The following is a 19,076-nucleotide window of genomic DNA, read 5'->3' as shown; positions in this document are numbered from 1 at the left end:
TCAATTGAAGGGACTTCCAATCCTTACTCCACTAGGCTGTGCTTTATGAAAGTGAAGTTGGGGTTTCTTTCAAATTTTTTTATATTAAAGATGACATATTATAGGTTGCTAGGTTGCTTGCAATAATTGCCCTCGATTTAGTGGGCTTTGGATGATGGCTGCAAGTTCTAGCCATGGACAATGGCGATAAGTGATTTTGGGTTAGAGCAATTTTTTTTTTTTCAAAGAATGAGAGTAATTTAATCTTTTCATATTTTAAACATTGATATTAAATAAAAAATCTTTTAATTTCATGAACATATTATTTGCATTTTTAAATTCTATATTCATATTCATTTCTATATCCATCAATATTATTTTTAATATACCAAACACAAATAGGCAAACATTATCATTGCCTTTTCAAGCCAATTCAAAAAGTAATTCTAAATGATAACAATAATTGAATAAAAATAAAAATTCAAATACAGCATCCATTGTAATCTCAATGGTGATAGTAAAATTTCTCATAGCATATATGTTAGGAAGAATGATAGTTAAATTTTAAAATTTTAAATTAATAACAATCAAGTTTTCAATAATTTTTTTAAATTAGTTAAAAATATCAATTAAGACAATTACAAATAAATATTTAAGCATTAAATATAACTTTTAGATCGAAATAAATAATTTTATTTATAATTATTTAAATTAATATTTACAATTTATTTTATAAAAATTTTATTTAAAAATTTAACAATTATTCTGGTAAAAAAAACTTAACAATTACTCACTCTATTAAAAAATGTAAGGTATTTTTTGAAGAGTTAAATGTTTAAAAATGTAAAATATTTTTAATTTTTCGAAATGCAATCATTGTTTTTTTTTAAAGTACTCTCATTGATAGTAATTTTATATTTATTATAAGATATTTATTAGGAGTAAATATAAAAAAATTAATCAATTTAAAAATAAGTAATTATTTTATTAAAATGTGATATTCAATTAAAAATATTTTATATTTTTAAATAAAAAATATTAATTTAATATTCAGCAAGTTAACTGTAATTCTTTTTATACTTTATCTCTCTCGCAGAGATTGATTTCGAGAAACGAAAACTCCTTACGGGATGGGGACAAAAGGAAAGAAGTAAATAAGAGAAAAATCTCACGAGTCTAAAAGAAGGTTCTCTCGCTCTAAACATAAACCGTGTATGTAGTCTCTATTCTTGACTCTCTTTTTCCTTTCATCTTCCTCCTTTCCTCTCTCCCGGCAATGGCTCACCTCTTCCGAGACCTATCACTGGGCCACTCCAAGAGAGAGACATCACCACCGACAATCACGGTCACTAAATCAGCCCTGGTCGCCGATAGCCTTCCATCGCCGCTGGGTCAGCTTGCCTCTAAGCTTACTGATTCCGAGCTCAGGCAAACCGCATACGAGATCTTCGTCGCTGCTTGCCGCACTTCCTCTGGCAAGGCTGTCAGCAACGGTTCTAACTCGTCCTCTAACCATTCTGACTCTCCGAGCCACCACTCCACCAACTCCCCGAACTCCCCTGCCTTGCAGCGATCTTTAACTTCCACCGCCGCCAGCAAGGTCAAGAAGGCATTCGGCTTGAAATCACCTGGCTCGGGATCCAAGAAGAGTCCTGGCTCCGCTTCGAGTTCGGCTTCAGGTCAGCAGAAGTCTAAGCGACCATTGACGGTCGGGGAGCTCATGAGAAATCAGATGAGGGTTTCGGAGGCCATGGACTCGCGCGTTAGGAGAGCGCTACTCAGAATTTCTGCTGGACAGGTCTTTTTCAAATAATTCGATAGCAACTTCTTTGCCAATGCACTTCACACTTGTGCACCTATCCTCACAGATGCACACTTACTGATGGATGTGTGTATGCATGTAAGTGTGTATGGGAGACGGCAATTGATCTGGGTTTGTCGGTTGAATCTGTTTCCAATCTTCATTTAAATTAATTTTCCCATTTACTTTCATTCACGAAAAGGGCAATTGCGTGGAGCTCAAGTTTCAGAATGGTTCTTCTGTCATTAAAACTTAATCGATCTGATTTGCGTTCTTCAAATTTTGTTGATTGAAGTTTTTAATGTCTCTTCCACCCGTTGAAAATGATGTTGCATATGACTAACTTTTGTCATTCTTATTGTTGTCCAAATCCACATGACTCTTCTATACTGCCTTCGACTTTGAAATTATTTACATCCTGGCACTTGGATTGTAGTTGTTCCATGTGGACAATGTTTGAATTGTTTTAAAAAATCAACCAATGTTATCAGGAAAATCCTCAAACTATCCTGTTTAAGAACATGGCGAAATGTAAATACCATGAGGTGCTCATTGAAGCTAGTTAATCGTTCCATGTGCTTAGATACACACCATTGCTTATGCTTTTAAATTCTTGTATGCATGTTTAATATTTTTCTGAGAGGAGGGGTACTTACATTGAAAGTATAAAGACGGAAAGAGATCCACAGAGTTAAGATAATCACGGCGAAGCTATTTGTTGCTGTATTACAGGTTGGAAGAAGGATTGACTCTGTTGTAGTTCCATTAGAATTACTGCAGCAGCTTAAGCTTTCAGATTTTCCTGATCTGCAAGAGCACGAGGAATGGCTGAAGAGAACCCTGAAGGTTCTAGAGGCTGGTCTACTTTTGCATCCCCATATGCCTCTAGATAAGTCAAATTCTGCTGCACAGCGCTTGCGGCAGATTATTCACGGCGCTTTGGATAGGCCTATAGAGACTGGGAAGAATAACGAATCTATGCAGATTCTTCGTAGTGCTGTCATGTCTCTTGCATGTAGATCCTATGATGGGTCTTCCACTGATTCATGCCACTGGGCAGATGGAATCCCTTTCAACCTTCGGCTTTATGAAATGCTCCTGCTGTCCTGCTTTGATGCTAACGATGAATCCTCAATTATTGATGAATTTGATGAGCTGATGGAACAAATCAAAAAGACTTGGGGGATTCTTGGATTGAACCAAACGTTTCATAATCTCTGCTTTACTTGGGTTTTATTCCACCAATTTGTTGCAACTGGCCAGATGGATTTGGATCTGCTGTCTGCTGTTGATGGTCTGCTTGCAGAAGTTTCAAATGATGCAAAGACAACTAAGGATACGGAGTATTCCAAAATTTTGAGTTCTACATTAAGTTCTATATTGGGGTGGGCAGAGAAAAGGCTCCTTGCGTATCATGAAACTTTTGATCATGGAAATGTCGAAACCATGCAGGGCATTGTTTCTTTAGGGGTAGCAGCTGCTAAGATTTTGGTTGAAGATATATCTAATGAGTATCGACGAAGGAGAAGAAATGAAGTCAATGTTGCCTGTGAAAGAATTGATACTTACATCAGGTCATCACTACGTACTGCTTTTGCTCAGGTAAGTTATCGTTGTCTGAACTGTTGGCTTTTTCCTTTAGTAGAAGGTGGTAAACCTGAGACAAATCTTTCCTGGTCTAAGCACTGCAGGCATGGCAGTGTAGGCTTTTATGCTTCATGTGGGAGATTGGATATTGTGTCTTAAGATAAATGTTTACCCTCCCGTTTGGTTAATTTGGCTAAGAAGTTGATCAAGTTCCAGCCAAGTGGATAGATGATCTTGTTATTGCTAAAATATTGTGATCCTGAGTGCAGTCATGGCAATAGTTGTCTTGAATCACTGTTCTGTCACTCTCTTTCTACAATTTACCACAGATATATGTGCTGAAATATGTTTTTTATGCTTTATAGATAATGGAGAAGGCAGACTCAAGCAGGAGAGCATCCAAAAATCAGCCAAATGCTCTCCCTCTCCTCGCCATTCTTGCTAAGGATGTAGGTAGCCTGGCAGTTAATGAGAAGCGAGTGTTCAGCCCAATACTTAAGAGGTGGCATCCTTTGTCAGCAGGTGTTGCTGTGGCTACTCTTCATGCATGCTATGGAAACGAATTAAAACAGTTCATCTCAGGTGTAACAGAATTGACACCTGATGCAGTACAAGTGTTGAGAGCTGCAGATAAGTTGGAGAAAGACCTTGTGCAAATAGCTGTAGAAGATTCAGTTGAGAGTGACGATGGTGGCAAAGCAATAATCCGTGAGATGCCTCCTTATGAGGCTGAAGCTGCAATTGCCAATATGGTGAAAATATGGATTAAGACAAGATTAGACAGACTTAAGGAGTGGGTTGATAGAAATCTGCAACAAGAGGTTTGCATTTATCATCTTGTTATGTTTTGCTTCCTTTTGATGATTTTTCATTACCACTGTATTACTAGGGCCAGGTGTTTGGTGTTTATAAAATATAAGCAAACCATTATTATGTTCTTGTTAAATGTTTTTCCATTTTAACAGGTCTGATTTTAAATCATAGGATTTTTATATGATGTTATGTCATTGTCTGGTTGCTTCAAATAAGTTCGTTATCAATTAATTGTGAATACATTAAGGCATGGAGTCAACTAAAAAAATTTGGTTTCAACTTTAATTGCTTCCTCATATGAATAAGTGAAGTGTGAATTTATTGCAAATGTATTTTAAGACATCGAGTTAGCTATTAAAATTTTGTTTTTACCATATTAACCTGGGGTTCTTATCTTTGAGCGAACCATTAGTAGTAGCATTTACTTTTCCTTGCATCTGTTGGACGTACTTATTGCTTCAGAGAGCTATTGACTTTTGTTCCTGTTTGACAAGATGGCCAATCTGTACGATCACTTTGTTATAATCTCGTTTTTTCCCCCCTTCTAAATCTGATATATAGCCAATTATATCTTTTGCTTTTTCTTCACTATGGTCCTAATTCAGGCCTAGGATGGCCTTTTATGACCCAATTCAATCCAGTTGTTTACGTTCATGTATACTACTTACAAGAGCATACAAAGTCTTTATGTTGGCCTTTGGCATGCAGGCATCATAATTTTTCAAGTATTTTGAATTTATTATTAAAAAAATTGGTTTGGGCACATAAAAATTAGTATTCTCATTTTTTTTTAGACAATTACAGTGCTTTTCATATTTCTTATGCTCAAGTATCTTGTAATTAAATTTTCAAGTGCTTGGGAAATTGAATTTTTGCATGTGTCAAACAACACTTGAAAGAAAAGTGTATGTTCCAATGAAAAGTTTTCTTCTGTGAAAGGCCCTGACGATCACATTAGTTGTCAGGAATGAGTTTGATGTTTTTGAACCATTTTCTGATTTCTCTTTACTTGGAAAGAGTAGCCACCTTAAGTGGTTATTTGTAACAAATAAATTGGAATTGGTTGATTCAAAGAGATCATGTGTGTGCGCATTGAGATTTAAGAGACATGTAAATTACAATTTTCAAAAACAAATCTCCTTGGACGATGCTTTTAAATTACAAGTTTTGATGTCTAATGTGTTTACTTGTTGGCTAATCTTTGCATACTGACTGATCTCGCAAGTCAGAAAATCATTTTTACTGAAGGGTAGTAAAATGTGATTTGGATAAGTTAAAAGCATTACTAAAATGTTGGTACATAATCTACTTGCCTTTTAAATGGATTCGTCAAGCCTCTGACTTCTTGTTCATTCTTTATTTGATTTGTTTGTTCTGTTTTTTGTTGCATGCATGCGATAATTTTAGGCTGCTTCGCATGTACCTTACCAACCATTCCTGTATCATCTCTGTGGTGTGATAATGGGAATCATTCGGCTATAAGATTTTAGTTCATGCCCTTGGATTGACGTTGCATGAACTCTAGATTGGTTGCAAACTTGAAATCCTGCATGAACTGCAAGATTGTAAACTATAATTGCCATTATTATATATAAAAATATTTTACTACTTAAAAGAACATTTGGTTGGCAACTCGTTCATAGTTGTGTAACATATGAGTTTATGTATAAATTATTTGTTTGCCTTTTATCTTCAAAGTAACGTAGTTTATTATAAAATCGTAGATCTGGAGTCCACAAACAAATCAGGATGGTTATGCCCCTTCTGCTGTTGAAGTATTACGGATCATGAATGAAACTTTGGATGCATTCTTTCAGCTTCCAATACCGATGCATCCTGCGTTGCTTCCTGAATTGATGAATGGCCTTGACAGATGCCTTCAATACTATGTTATCAAAGCAAAATCTGGCTGTGGTAAATGATTATGAATTTAATTGTTGAGCTTTGATGTTTAGTATGCACAATAACTCGATTTCTTTTTCACCCAAATGAAAATAACTGGGCTTATTTTATTTTTCTTGATATATTCAGGATCACGAAATACATTTCTTCCGACAATGCCAGCATTGACCAGATGCACTATTGAATCAAAATTTCAAGGATTTGGGAAGAAGAAAGAAAAATCACCAATTGTTCAGAAGAGAAACTCTCCGGTTGCAACAAATGGGGATGCCTCTTTTGGGGTACCACAGCTTTGTGCTCGCATAAACACTTTGCAATGGATCCGGGGTGAATTTGATGTTCTGGAGAAAAGGATTATTACCCTTCTACGAAACTCTGAATCTGCTAATGTGGAAGATTTTTCAAATGGATTAGCAAAGAAGTTTGAATTATCTCCAGCTGCATGTGTTGAAGGAATTCAGCAACTCTCTGAGGCAGTGGCATACAGAATCATATTCCATGATCTAAGGCACGTTTTATGGGATGGTCTATATGTTGGAGATCCATCATCTTCCAGGATTGAACCATTTCTGCAAGAACTTGAACGAAACTTGATGATAATTTCTGATACAATACATGAACGAGTTCGTACACGGATTCTTACTGATATAATGAGAGCTTCCTTTGAGGGATTCTTGCTGGTCTTGCTTGCTGGAGGGCCCTCACGTGCATTTTCCCGTCAGGACTCTCAGATCATAGAGGACGATTTCAAATCCCTTCGGGATCTCTTCTGGGCAAATGGGGATGGCTTGCCTTCCGAATTAATAGATAAGTTTTCAACTACGGCTAGGTCTATCCTCCCCCTCTTCCGAACTGATACAGATAGCCTCGTTGAACGGTTTAGAAGGGTAACCCTGGAGACATTAGGCTCCTCTGCTAGATCTAGACTTCCTTTACCTCCAACTCCCGGGCAGTGGAGTCCATCTGAACCTAACACACTATTACGCATTTTGTGCTATAGGAATGATGAATCAGCTTCTAAGTTTCTCAAGAAGACATATAATCTACCTAAGAAACTGTAAGAATCTTGAGAATTTGTGCGCAGCTGGAAATTGCGTTATGCCTATATTTCTGGTTCTGCTTGTATTTGGTGCAATATTGCCCAGCAGGTAACGTTATCTGCATTGGCGAGGAAGTTTACAACAGGATGCAACTGTCTTGTATAGTGTATTTTGTTCCAAATTGGTAGCGCTACTTCCATATTCAATGGGTCTGGAGAAGTGCAGCATATATGATTGGCCTATAGTGTTCCTGGGGCAGAGGCTTTATTTGCGAGGATAGTTGAATATTCTTTCTCATTCGTTAATCATTTGAAGGTAGAATCATCATCTTCATCGTATTTCTGGTGGTTTCTTTCTCCGGTAGCCTTCTTTCTCTCCTCTTTGCGAGTTCTTTATATATGAAATATTCTTTTGTTGAATTCCCTTGGAGTGGCTTGTCACATTTTTACTAAGAAATCAAAAGCAATGTATAGCATCTGTTTATTGAAGTTGATGCCTTTATTTATCTTGTAAGCTGGGATCATTCTGTTTATGCCAATGCCTTTTATGTTACACCCAACAAGTCGAACGCATTCTTTTTTTTTTTTTTTGACAATGTGTGCAAATGTATGATGTATTAGATTACATTAGCAACAAAAGAACTATAATAATCGCTTTAGTCACTGGAATTTTAGCCTTGTCTAAAAATAGGATAAATTTTTAATTTTACCTCTATTTAAATAAAAAATATTCAAACTTGTATTATATTCTTTCTCGTAGTTAAAGAGTATAAATAGAGGTAATATTAAAAAAATATAATTAATATCTTATTAAGTATCTTATATTAAAAATTATTTTTTTTTTCTAAAATGTATCTGTTAATAAGGATTAGAAGGAGCATAAGACAAAGATTGAAACAAACTTTCTAATATGATCAGTAATAATAGTGGCCTTGAAGGATGGTGTTTTCTGATGTGCTCTTTTTCTGCAAATGATAATGACCGGATACCTGTTAGGACGAATGACATTTTGTTTGCGACAAAACCTTTCTCCTGCTATCTAGATGATATAAGAACCTTCAGTAACTTGTACTCTACAGTTCGCAAATCTTTTATTACCAAAGTATAGGAAACAGGTAAAAAGAATTAGAATGCAACATGTTTATGCATGCCAGTGACATTCTAAATTCTTTCGATTGCTAGTTGGGGCTATTTATGTGATGTACATGATGGCGCCCTTACATGCGAGCATGCATACGTGCTCTTAATGGAGTTAAAAAGCTTTGACTTTTTCAACGAAAGTTTTTAAAATGCATATGGAGAAGCATCCGGTGCATAGTTAAAAAAAGGGGGAAAAGAAGCATCAATAACTTCTAGCATGTTTGAACATCAAGTTGTGTGTTGAATGTGATCATGCACGGCAAAGCGATACAAGGCGAAAAGATCTTCGAAGGTGAAAAAGCACGCAGCGACCACAAGGTCAGAAGTAGGAGATTTCACAAGAGGCATGTTACGTGTCAAAAAAATCATATGAAATGAAGTTACAGGCTGGGCCAGATATACAGGGATTCTTCTTTATAAAAACAACAAAATAATCTCCACTCCGTAAATAATGCCGCGAGTTACATGTGAAATGATAAGTTAATCTTGCATGAAGCTATTACCTTGAGACAAAGTAGAGGCAGCAATTCGCCCACATCCGATGAACCAATTCAAATAAACTCAAAAAATTTTAGAGTCCAAATTAATAATTTAGAAAAATCTTAATATTTTGGGCAACACAATTTACGCCAAGCCCAAATACCGCACAGATCCTTGCCGCCTCTCCCTCTCGCCTTCGCCCTTAGTTTCAGCACTCTCCTTCTCCCTTCTTCATTAAGAATGACCATCTTATCTACTCGGCAAACAGCGACGGTCGACGCAGCGAGAGAATCGGCGAGTCCAAGAAACAAAGTGATGGGTTGGTGAGGGGCGCCTTCGCTCGGCTATGCTCCTCGCCTAGTCTTTGTGGGATCTGCTGAATTTATTAGTTCGGGATTGTAAGAGAGAGACAGAGGGGGGAGAGGGGGGAGAGAGAGAGAACCAAAAAGTGTGAGAGTTGGGTCACTCTTTTTCTTGCACTGTTATAAACAAATAAATACACCTGAGTACTTCACGTTAGATCTTGGTTGTTGTCAAGCACGCGATGTTCTGGCTTTTTTCTTTCTCTCCTTTTCCGTCCACTTCCCCAATCCTCACTCTTCATGATATGAATGACAAAGATTGAAGAAGTGGAGAGGGAAAACGAGAGAAATAAATGGAGACGCCCTGGAAGGGTTACCGGTTGAGATTAGTCGGTTCAAGAAGCTTCCTAGAAAACTTCGACTTAAAGCTCTGATACTGATGAGATGTTGAAATCACAAATCAGAAGAGAGGGATATTGGGTTAAATGACTTTACCAAATTTAAAAAATGACAAAAAAATTTATTTAAATTAAATAAATAATAAGTTGATTTTATAAAATGACATAATTTTTTTAAAGTTTCTTAAAATTTTTTATCATTAGAGAATCAAATAGAATGATTAAATTATCCTCAAAGTAAACAAAAATTTCAATCCTCATTGAAAAAACTTACAAATTTTTTTGGTTTGTCTCGGGTTCTCCATTCACACCTTAATTTGTGGTATTCTTTTGGTCCGTTCTCCCCTCCCTCCTTCTCATTCTCTTTCTCGTTCTCATGTTCTTTTTTTTTTTTAGTTTCTGCACATGTGTTGTTTGTTTTGTTTAGTTGCTATGCGTGGATATATATAAGCAAACATTCTTCCTCTATTACGTTTGCTGTACATGGGTAAATTTTCTCTCCTCCTTGAAATTTTCTCTTCCATATATGATAGTTGAAATTGATGTGAGTTATTATACGTAAATGATTAAAGTCTTTATTTTCTTTCCATGTTTAAAGCTGAAAAATGAGGGTACTAATAAATTATAATTCCTTATTGAATAGTTGTAAATTTAGAGATAAAACCTGTTAATATTGAAACTAAAGTTGTAAATGAAAACTTGCAAATTTTCAACTCTGATACATGTTTTGACTTGCATACTAGAACTTCAGAATGGTTAATAAATTGTTGGTAATTTAGGAACAAAAGTTGCTAACTTAGGAACAAAGTTGTGAATGAAGACTTATAAATTTCAAGTCTGATACTTGTTTGGACTTACGAATGGCTAATACATTGTTGCAAATTTAGAGACAAAAGTTGTTAATCTGAGAACCAAAGTTGTAAATGAAAACTTGCAAATTTTTAATTTTGATGCTTGTTTGGACTTGCACATCAAAACTTACAAATGACTAATAAATTGTTACAAATTTAGGACAAAGCTTGTTAATATTGAAATCAAAGTTGTGAATGAAAACTTACGAATTTTTAACTTTGATGCATGTTTGGCCAAAAGTGTCATTTCTTTTAATTCTTTGATGACAAAAAGATTTTAAGGGACTCCAGGAGAATTATATTATTTGTGAGATCAATCTATCATTTAACTAATTTAAATAAATTTTTTGTCATCTTCCCTTGCCAAAAAGACATGTAAAAGTTATTGAAAGAATAAAGATAAAATTGTGCATATTTTAATATAAACCATACGTCTATGCTCTATACTATCTGAGTTTGGGAAATAAATTGTATTATTTACAACTTCTTTTTTTTTATAAATTTTATATGTTAATTGATATTGATTATAATATTAATACATGAAGCGATAAAAGAAATATACGCAAAATTAAAAAGAAATAACTTTGCTCAAATTTTATAAGTAGTTGCTTCTATAATTTTTTATTTTATAACGATTGTTGGATTTACCGATCATTTTAGCATATTAATTGTTTCTGAAGGTAAATAACATTAAAACTTAAGTTGAATGCAAATTTGGCATTGGAATTAGTAGTGACAAGGAAAATAAAAAAACTTGTCTTTATGGGGCGGCATTTCACATACAGTTTATGTTAGGATTTAGGAATGATATGGAATCACTATTGATAAAATTTTTTGATTTATCTCATGTATTTTAAAGTGTGTTGTTGTGTTTATATTATTTTAAAAAAATAATTGTTAAGTTAAAATTTGAAATTTAGCATAAAAAAGAGAGAAATAATTTTAAAACACTTCAAGCATTTAAGCTAGTCCAAATAAGTTTGAAACCAAAAAGTGTTAGACTATATGAACTTTTTTTTGATATTTGGATAATTTAAGCTCAATTTAAATAAACCCAACCCACTCAAATTATTGGCTCTAGATACCAGACCTCCAAAACTATCAAACGTACCATACTAGACCCGCATTAAAATTGGAAGGCATCGAAGCTTAAGGCCTGTTCTTCCAGAGTATATTCTGAAAAAGCATGAGAAACATATGGGTGCATGATGTTCATTACGTTGTAATGTGCGATCTCTTGTTTACAACGTGTTCAGTGTTCTATTCATTTTGCAAAATCTGAAGAGTGGAGGCATTCCTTTATAATCTCCCTGATCCTTCTCTTCGTTAGTTTATCTTTCACACCAGCAAGCATGTTTCTGTAGAACATTTCCAACCTAGTTAGCTTGCCATGATCTGCTTCCTCTAACATGTTCTCCCATTCCTTAGCAATGTCAAAGGCACCTGAGTTCCTTAACGACAACGGGATATCTTGCTCATCGAAAGGTTTTCCAAATATTGAACCATGAAGTATACTGGCATATCTTTCCATCACAGAAAGCCTCGTCTGAAGCAGCTTCAGTTCATTCAATGCTGAGGCTAATTTCTCATCTATTTCAGTCACTGCTTCAGTCTCTTTTTCTGTCATCTTTTCTTGCTCTCCAGTACTCTTCAGCTCCTCTTGCCTGAAATCCTCTATCAGCGGAGGCCATAACACCAGTGTGGGAGTGTAAAAATCCACTGCCTTGCCATTTCCCAGAACCCCACTCCTTCCCCTCCCCCAAGACCAAATCTTATATCCCTCCTGTGCAACAATAACAGTATGCGCAGCTCCACAAGCAACTTGGACTGGCTCTGGAAACCTAGGCTGATATGGCGTGCACGAGATAACAAGGGGAGAGAGCGCGTCCCCGGAATCAGTTCCAGTAAAACTAGCATCGGGGCACAGACCAAGGCCCTTCTCCATTCCCCATGACCAGACATCTCCGGCTGATGAAACAACACTAGTATGAAACAAGCCACAGTCAACTGAAATTAGATGTGCATTTTGTGGCAATTCTTTAACAGGCCTAGGAAGCAATTCGCTTTGTGTGGTTCCATGCCCAAGTTGCCCATTATCCCCAAGGCCAAACGTCCAGCACATGCTTGCTGATGTGTCATTGGGACTCTTTTTGCGAGTGAGCAAAGCAGTGTGAAAGGCACCACAAGCTACCTCATAAATTGCCCATGGGGACTCCTGGTCAAATGCTTTTATGACTTCTGGATTTGATCTGCTCTCCCTATCCCCCAAGCCTAATTGACCATGGTTGTTATTACCCCAAGAGTAGCACACGAGGTCATCACCTACATATGACTCTCCTGCAGTAACCAGTGCCACAACATGCTCATTTCCACACGCAACCTTGACAACAGTATGACCGTGAAAATCCCATACTGGTGTGGGAATGAAACTGCTCACAAGAGAGAAACCTCCTTCTTTGCTTTTCTGTGGACAGTTTCCCCACATCCATAGGGCCCCAAGGTTATCAATAGCCAGAGACATCATTCCTCCTGCTTTGACAGAACATATCTGCAACATATGAACACGCAAAAGCAAATTAATGGCTATCTCACCTTGGCCTTTTTGTATGTCAGAGAACAGAATGTATGCAATTAAGCAATACCTTTAGGGATGCCTTACTTTCTTCTTCTGGCGTGTCTGTTGAAGAGTTGGGAGGTTGCAACTCAAGAAACTTGTTCAATAGGCAGGGCACTAGAGACTTATCTCCACTAGAGGCAGGGGAGTCCTCTTCATTAATACCAAGTTGACCATCCATACAATAGTCAAGGAAATAGTTGAATAATACAAACCAACAAACATACAGAACAATGGAAGTAGAAACTAGTAATTTTTTGAATCGGACCTTCACTGTTTCACAAGGCACTACAACCATGTTAAGGATACAGATATTGTAACCCCAGCACCAGACTGATCCATCATCTGTCAAAACACACACGGCAGCAAAAATTAAACTGGAGGAACGTGCTTCAAATTCCAGTTAGATGAAGCAGCCCTAAGTTTACCCCAGAGACATACTTTGTGTTATCAGGTTGCATTCTATTACATATTGCATGTTGTGTCATCTCTATTCTGACATAAGGTCTAGAAGTGTGAAATATAGAATATGCACAAAATATTTACTCTGAAGGGTACCCATAAGGAATCTGTTGTAAGCAGATAATAATTGAACATGCATATCCATTGCACTGAGAGGCAAAATATGGATAAATTTAGCCAGCATGTGAATCGTCAAGATTAAAAGTAAGCAGGTGCACATATTCAGTAGGATCCTATATTCTGAGGATTTTACTTAATATCATGCACCAAAGGATGACAAGAAGGAAAAAAACTTAGAAAATCGACCAAAACTTGGGAAGGGGCTGCTTGGTGCAGATGAAAGATGGGCGATGGAAAATAAACCAGTTGAAAACTTGGATAGTAAATCATATTACACTTGTTTGTTTCCAGGAAAGATGAAAGACATTTGAAATTGAAATACATCTTAATTCATCTTTCATCCACCTATAAACACCAATAAATGATAATCAAAACATTTCCATCTTCACTCTTCTCTTCTAGTCCAACCTCGCATTTTTCCAGTTTTCCCCCCAGACCGAGCTCAATACTGACAAAATAAAAAATTATAGGAGAGTGGCAAGAAAGAACAAAATCAAAGGTTAAAATTCTTACGACCTGCGAGAGCAAGACTATGATAGGCCCCGGCAGCAATTCCGACAATTTTATTAGTGTCTCCTGATGTATTGGGGTTCTCAAACTTGACCTGCACAGGGAAAAGTTCGTCCTCTTCTGAGCCTCGCCCAAGCCGCCCCAATATTCCTCTTCCCCAAGAATATACACACCCATCGCCTACAATCAGAAACATAAAAGTTCCCCTACATAAAATAAGTGTTAAAAATTACAGAAATAAAGATACAATTCCCTCTCATTGCCATCATAATGGCAAAGCAAGAAACTTCTCAACGGCGTCCAACTCAACCATCACACAAGCTAGTTGAGCACCCCTAGATAAACAAATGCCAAAATTTTTATTTCAGGCATGAGATCCTATTCTCCGGAACATATCCCAGAAGATAATAAAGATTTGCCATACGATTGATAGCCCAAAACAGTGTTCCGATAAAATTGACAAGTCTTACCGGTTAGAGCCAGAGTATGTGCTTCGCCGGCGGCTACGGCGACTACTTTACGAGATAAATTGCCGGAGTTGGGAAAATTCGCAGCGTCCTCCATTATCTCCTGCCACGGAATTTTTAAGTAGCAATGCCTGGTTCTGTTTGTGACTGCATAAAACCCGAAGCTCTTATTATACTGAGCTTGTAACAGCCGTCAAGTTGGTAGGCAAATGAAACAGGTGGAGGAAAGAGACAGGATCAAGTTCGTAAGAAAATAAATTAACTGCAACCTTTTCCCGGTCACCACATATTTTATTATATAGTATACCATACTTATGCCTTCAGTTCCACGAAGAAAAAAAAAATCTACCCTTTAAATTTTGGTGGTTTGCTCTTGCTTGTCGACTGCATACGTGTTTAACTTTCTCGATTAGCAAATTAGACACGGAAATTGCTTCTTAAGCAGTGATTTGTATCCTTTCATTATCATGCTCATATGACAATAAAAGTAAAGCAAAATAAATAATTTTTTTATTCCCTTCCTCCCTTCTCCTTATTCAAACCAGAAGTACAAAAACAAAATAACAACGATTGTGTATACTGGGTTCAAAGAGAAGAGTACCACGTATCCGTCTTTTGGTGATACTTGTTGGGCTCAATCCTTATCCATGTTAATCCAACGATTAAATGAAAATCAAAAGATGGGAGCAGGATTATCTCAATTCTCACCCCGGGTCTTATTCAATAGAATTAATAGATTATAATTGATGAAAACTTTATATCTTGTAAAGCTTAATCGTCAAAGACGGCATTGAAAATTTGGGAATTGATCGTCAGATTACTTCACCATTTTTGAGGCATATGCGGAATGCGGTGTTGAGTGGGGATTTGAGATGGTTCTCTAGCTCTAAGCATTAGCGAAGTGTATTACGTAGTTGGGGCATGAAGAATGGAATATGGTTCAGATAAGGCATTGATAAAAAAATATATTTCTCCCAGGGGTGCGTCGAAGCACGATGAGTTACGTCGCCGTCGTTTTATTACCTGCAACGTCACGCTAACATTATAAGGTCACAGAAACCATGGACCACCGTGTGAAATGCTTTCTGCATCGAGCTTTCCAACCGAAGCATTCCGGTCTGCATCAACCTAATAAGCTTGCAGCCAAGACCCGCGGATTAACAATAACGAATTGCTAATAAACTTCAAACAATTTCTCGTCTTTCTTACAATTTACAAATTGATCGGGAATTTAAGAATGAGTTATCCTACAATTACAGCTAGGAATTTTCGTCATCTACAGGAATATATTACGAAGTAACAAATAGAATTAACAGGCGCAGGGACGCCCACTGGTCTCGGCTGGGTCGTCCTGACTAATGTAAGCAGAGAGATTTAGATACTGATCCTGATCATTCGTGCCCCTCCATCTTGCCCTACAAATCACGCAACTAGTCATTCTCCGCCCCCTGCTTCTCTTCCACTTCACCAAACATTCATCATGAATGGGATTCCGGCACGTTCCACAGGCGACGACCTCGTCATCCTTCCCGATTTCCTCCAGACAAATCGGGCATGAGGTGCCATCCTCCACCTCTACACGGGGCTCCTGCCTTTCGCTGAAGAAAAGCTGGTGAAACCTCTGGCGGAGGGAGGCACCGGCGAGGGCGTCGGGGAGGGTGGGGAGGTCAAGAAGGCGGCGGAGCTGGGAGGGGCGGATGGTACGGCGGCGGAGGGAGAAGTGATCGGGGGGGAGGCCGAGTACTCGAATGAGAACGAAGAGGATGTGCTTGCAAGGGGAAGTGCGGTCGGGGCAGGAGCAGGAGGGGAGGGAGGAGAGGGTGACGGTGTAGACATTAGCGGTGGCGCCAAGAATGAAGAAGGAGGAGTGGGAGCGGTGGAGGAGGAGGAGAGGGTGGCGGAGAGCGCGGAGGATGCGATCGGAGATGGGCTGGGGGTGGGAGAAGGGAGGAGAGGGGGTTGCAGAATCCATGTCAAGGAGAAGGTGAGAGGGAAATGGATATGTAATGGGGAATGGATGAGGAAAATTGAGGGAGACGTGAAGGGCAGGCGAAGGGGGAGGGAATCCATTGCTTTGCTTACTTTATCATCGCTGGCAACGCCACGCTTCCCCTGCCCCGTTAGGCCGTTACCCACACGCATCCGCATCGTCCCTCTCACATGACACTGTTTAAAAAGAATGGATGCGCCTTGCGGCCATATGCTGCTACAAGCCATCGCTTGGTGTTTAATTTCTCGTTCGTTTACATTTTTAAATATTTTTCATTTTCATTGTAATTTATTGGGGGAGGAATTAAGTAATGATCAATTCACTGCACTAATTATGTTAACTTTATATACATGTGTGTGTATTCAAGGTCAAACAAAAATACATTCCCTCCGATAATAAGAGTTGTATATTTAAAAGTATAACTCATTTTAATATTTTAAAATATAATTAATATTTTTTAAAAAAAGTACTTGTAATGAATAAATTATTTTATATTTTATTTTGAATTAAAAAAATTTATTAAATAAGAATAAATATAAAAAATTATATTAATTTAAAAATATTTAATTACTTTATTTAAGAGTAAAATTTAATTAAAAATAACTTGCATTTTTTAAACAAAAGTGCATTTATATCTCAATTGATCTATGTAATTTATTAGTGGAAGAGCAGGCCAAGCAGATTATTAGGAGAAGATTTGACTAGTGACAACCCCGGCTAAACTAGCTTTATTATTCCTTTTTTTTTCTTTTAATATAAGAAGTGCAAATAATAAAGGGAGAATGACAAATACATCCCTTCAACATAAAAAAATGACAATTTAATCATGAAAAATGTGATAATACATTTTAAGTATTAAGAGATCTAATTGTGATTAAATTTTGTAATGAAATGACAAAAATACACTTTAACTTAAAAAGGTATAACAAAGTTTTTTGTTTATAATTGTAGTTATGAAATTCATAATTTTCATACAACAAATGATTAATGTAGTTTAGGCATTCATCACTTTCTTTTACTATTTTTTTTATTCACAACTTTGATTTTAAAATTCACAATTCTGATTTAATAAATGACTAAAGTAGTATAGAGATTCAAAAATTTTTCTTACTAATTCTCTTTAATTAGTAAAGTGCAACAAATTTTTTTTTCTACTTATAACTTTGGTTTAGTAAGTGACAAAGCCACTTTGTCATTTATTGAACCAGAATTGTATATTCCATAACTAAAATTGCAAACAAAAAAAATACTGCACTTTTTTAAATTAAAAATTATTTTTTGTCATTTCATAAAAACTTTATCGACAATTAAGTTTTTTGAGACTTAGCAGGTATTATTATGCGGGATTAAATTTTTATTTTTTTATTTTTGAATAATTTATTTGTCATTCTTTTGATAATTAAAAGTAAAATAATGTATAAATCAATTCTCAAATGAGAGATTTATTTAAAGATAAATATCACCTATTTTAAAAAATAGGACTATAATCTGGGATGGTGAAAAAATTATATTATCTCAACTTTGTTCTTGTTCAGTTGTAAATTTTGTGATGAACAATTGTAAACACAAGACCACATAAAATGTTATCCTCTCATATTTATAATTGGTCATCACAAATTTAAAACTAAAATTTCATAACTCATGACTAAACAAGTGTGAAGTTATGGTATCATGGTCTTTTCATATCATAGATACGACAAATATAATAATAATCATGTCTCAAGAAAATGATTATATTTTTACAAATCCATGACAAAACAGGTTTCGTTAATTAATAAAAATATTGGCAAAAAATTAGAAGAGTTAAGGCGTAAAAATATCCACCGAGCGGTTAATTATGAGCATTTAGTAACTTAAAATGAGAAAATAATAAAAATATCCACAATGTTGTCAAAATTTGTGCAAAAGTAATTAGACCATTATCTTTACCCTAATGCCGTTAGTTTTCAGTGTTAAATACTAACTGTACTTATCACATGTCAATCTTTGCTTATGTGCACTATAAAAAGGACAAAAACATTCATGAAATCATCGGCCAAGAACATTCAATAGAATGATAAAAATACCCATAACATTATTGAAATTAGTGCAAAAACGATCAATCCATCAAATCTCTTAAACATTGACCGTTTTGTTGGCATCTAAGCATAAATTAACTATTTTTTCACTAACACATACAAAAAATATTCTCAAGTTAATTTCTACGGAGGTTGATTAATGACGTGTCCCATAAAATCTTATTTTTTCATAAACATATCGCACTCCTTTTCTCCCTTTCTCTCCACTCTTTTTTATCTACAAAACCTGCTATTTAACACAGTAAGATAAGTTGTACACAATTGAAGATCTAAGACTAAACACACATTCTACATTACCTACCTTGAAAACATTATCACAATTTTAAGTAATTTTATTAATGATAGATTTAAAATTGTTAAATGGTTTTTGCCAATACTACAAAGAAACAAATGACTTAACTTAATGTTCGGTCAAAATGACATTTTTTCATATAATATTCATACAATAACTGATCAACTTCCATGGAATTTCACTCGAGAATATTTTTTTGTTTATGCTAGCAAAAAAATGGTCAACTTTTACTTAGATGTTAGCTAAACAAC

At 36.0% G+C, this 19,076-nt stretch overlaps 3 protein-coding genes and 1 long non-coding RNA gene across 6 annotated transcripts; 1 reads left to right on the top strand and 3 right to left on the bottom strand.

The window, feature by feature from the left end:
* Positions 1-1,177: 1,177 nt before the first annotated feature.
* LOC129294432 (protein unc-13 homolog) lies at positions 1,178-7,674 on the top strand. Its single transcript, XM_054932807.1, has 5 exons — positions 1,178-1,777; positions 2,513-3,382; positions 3,733-4,188; positions 5,905-6,094; positions 6,212-7,674. The coding sequence occupies exons 1-5, from the start codon at positions 1,256-1,258 to the stop codon at positions 7,141-7,143; spliced, it is 2,970 nt and encodes a 989-aa protein (XP_054788782.1). The 5' UTR covers positions 1,178-1,255; the 3' UTR covers positions 7,144-7,674.
* Positions 7,675-8,660: 986 nt separating this feature from the next.
* LOC129294819 (uncharacterized) lies at positions 8,661-9,472 on the bottom strand. Its single transcript, XR_008589452.1, has 2 exons — positions 9,244-9,472; positions 8,661-9,114 (listed from the first exon to the last, which is right to left on the bottom strand). It is a non-coding gene; the product is annotated as an uncharacterized LOC129294819 (long non-coding RNA).
* A 1,946-nt stretch (positions 9,473-11,418) lies between these two features.
* LOC129294410 (ultraviolet-B receptor UVR8) lies at positions 11,419-14,633 on the bottom strand. Of its 3 annotated transcripts, XM_054932759.1 has the most exons (5): positions 14,469-14,628; positions 14,005-14,178; positions 13,216-13,251; positions 12,935-13,083; positions 11,419-12,840 (listed from the first exon to the last, which is right to left on the bottom strand). In XM_054932759.1, exons 1-5 carry the CDS (start codon positions 14,560-14,562, stop codon positions 11,557-11,559), a joined length of 1,737 nt encoding a protein of 578 aa, XP_054788734.1. In that variant the 5' UTR covers positions 14,563-14,628; the 3' UTR covers positions 11,419-11,556. The 3 variants fall into 3 exon arrangements, with proteins under 3 accessions (XP_054788734.1, XP_054788732.1, XP_054788733.1); XM_054932757.1 differs by having other exon boundaries at positions 12,935-13,251; positions 14,469-14,633; XM_054932758.1 differs by having other exon boundaries at positions 12,935-13,251; positions 14,005-14,204; positions 14,469-14,623.
* A 989-nt stretch (positions 14,634-15,622) lies between these two features.
* On the bottom strand, positions 15,623-16,769 carry LOC129294411 (uncharacterized). The gene has a single exon (XM_054932760.1). It carries the CDS (start codon positions 16,435-16,437, stop codon positions 15,775-15,777), a length of 663 nt encoding a protein of 220 aa, XP_054788735.1. The 5' UTR covers positions 16,438-16,769; the 3' UTR covers positions 15,623-15,774.
* Positions 16,770-19,076: the final 2,307 nt, after the last annotated feature.

Source organism: Prosopis cineraria, unplaced genomic scaffold (assembly GCF_029017545.1).
Source record: "Prosopis cineraria cultivar Desert tree isolate PC_DT_omini unplaced genomic scaffold, ASM2901754v1 PC15, whole genome shotgun sequence".
NCBI classification, from domain to species: domain Eukaryota; kingdom Viridiplantae; phylum Streptophyta; class Magnoliopsida; order Fabales; family Fabaceae; genus Prosopis; species Prosopis cineraria.
Note: the sequence above shows the minus strand (reverse complement) of the source record. Positions and strands in the feature narration are given on the sequence as shown.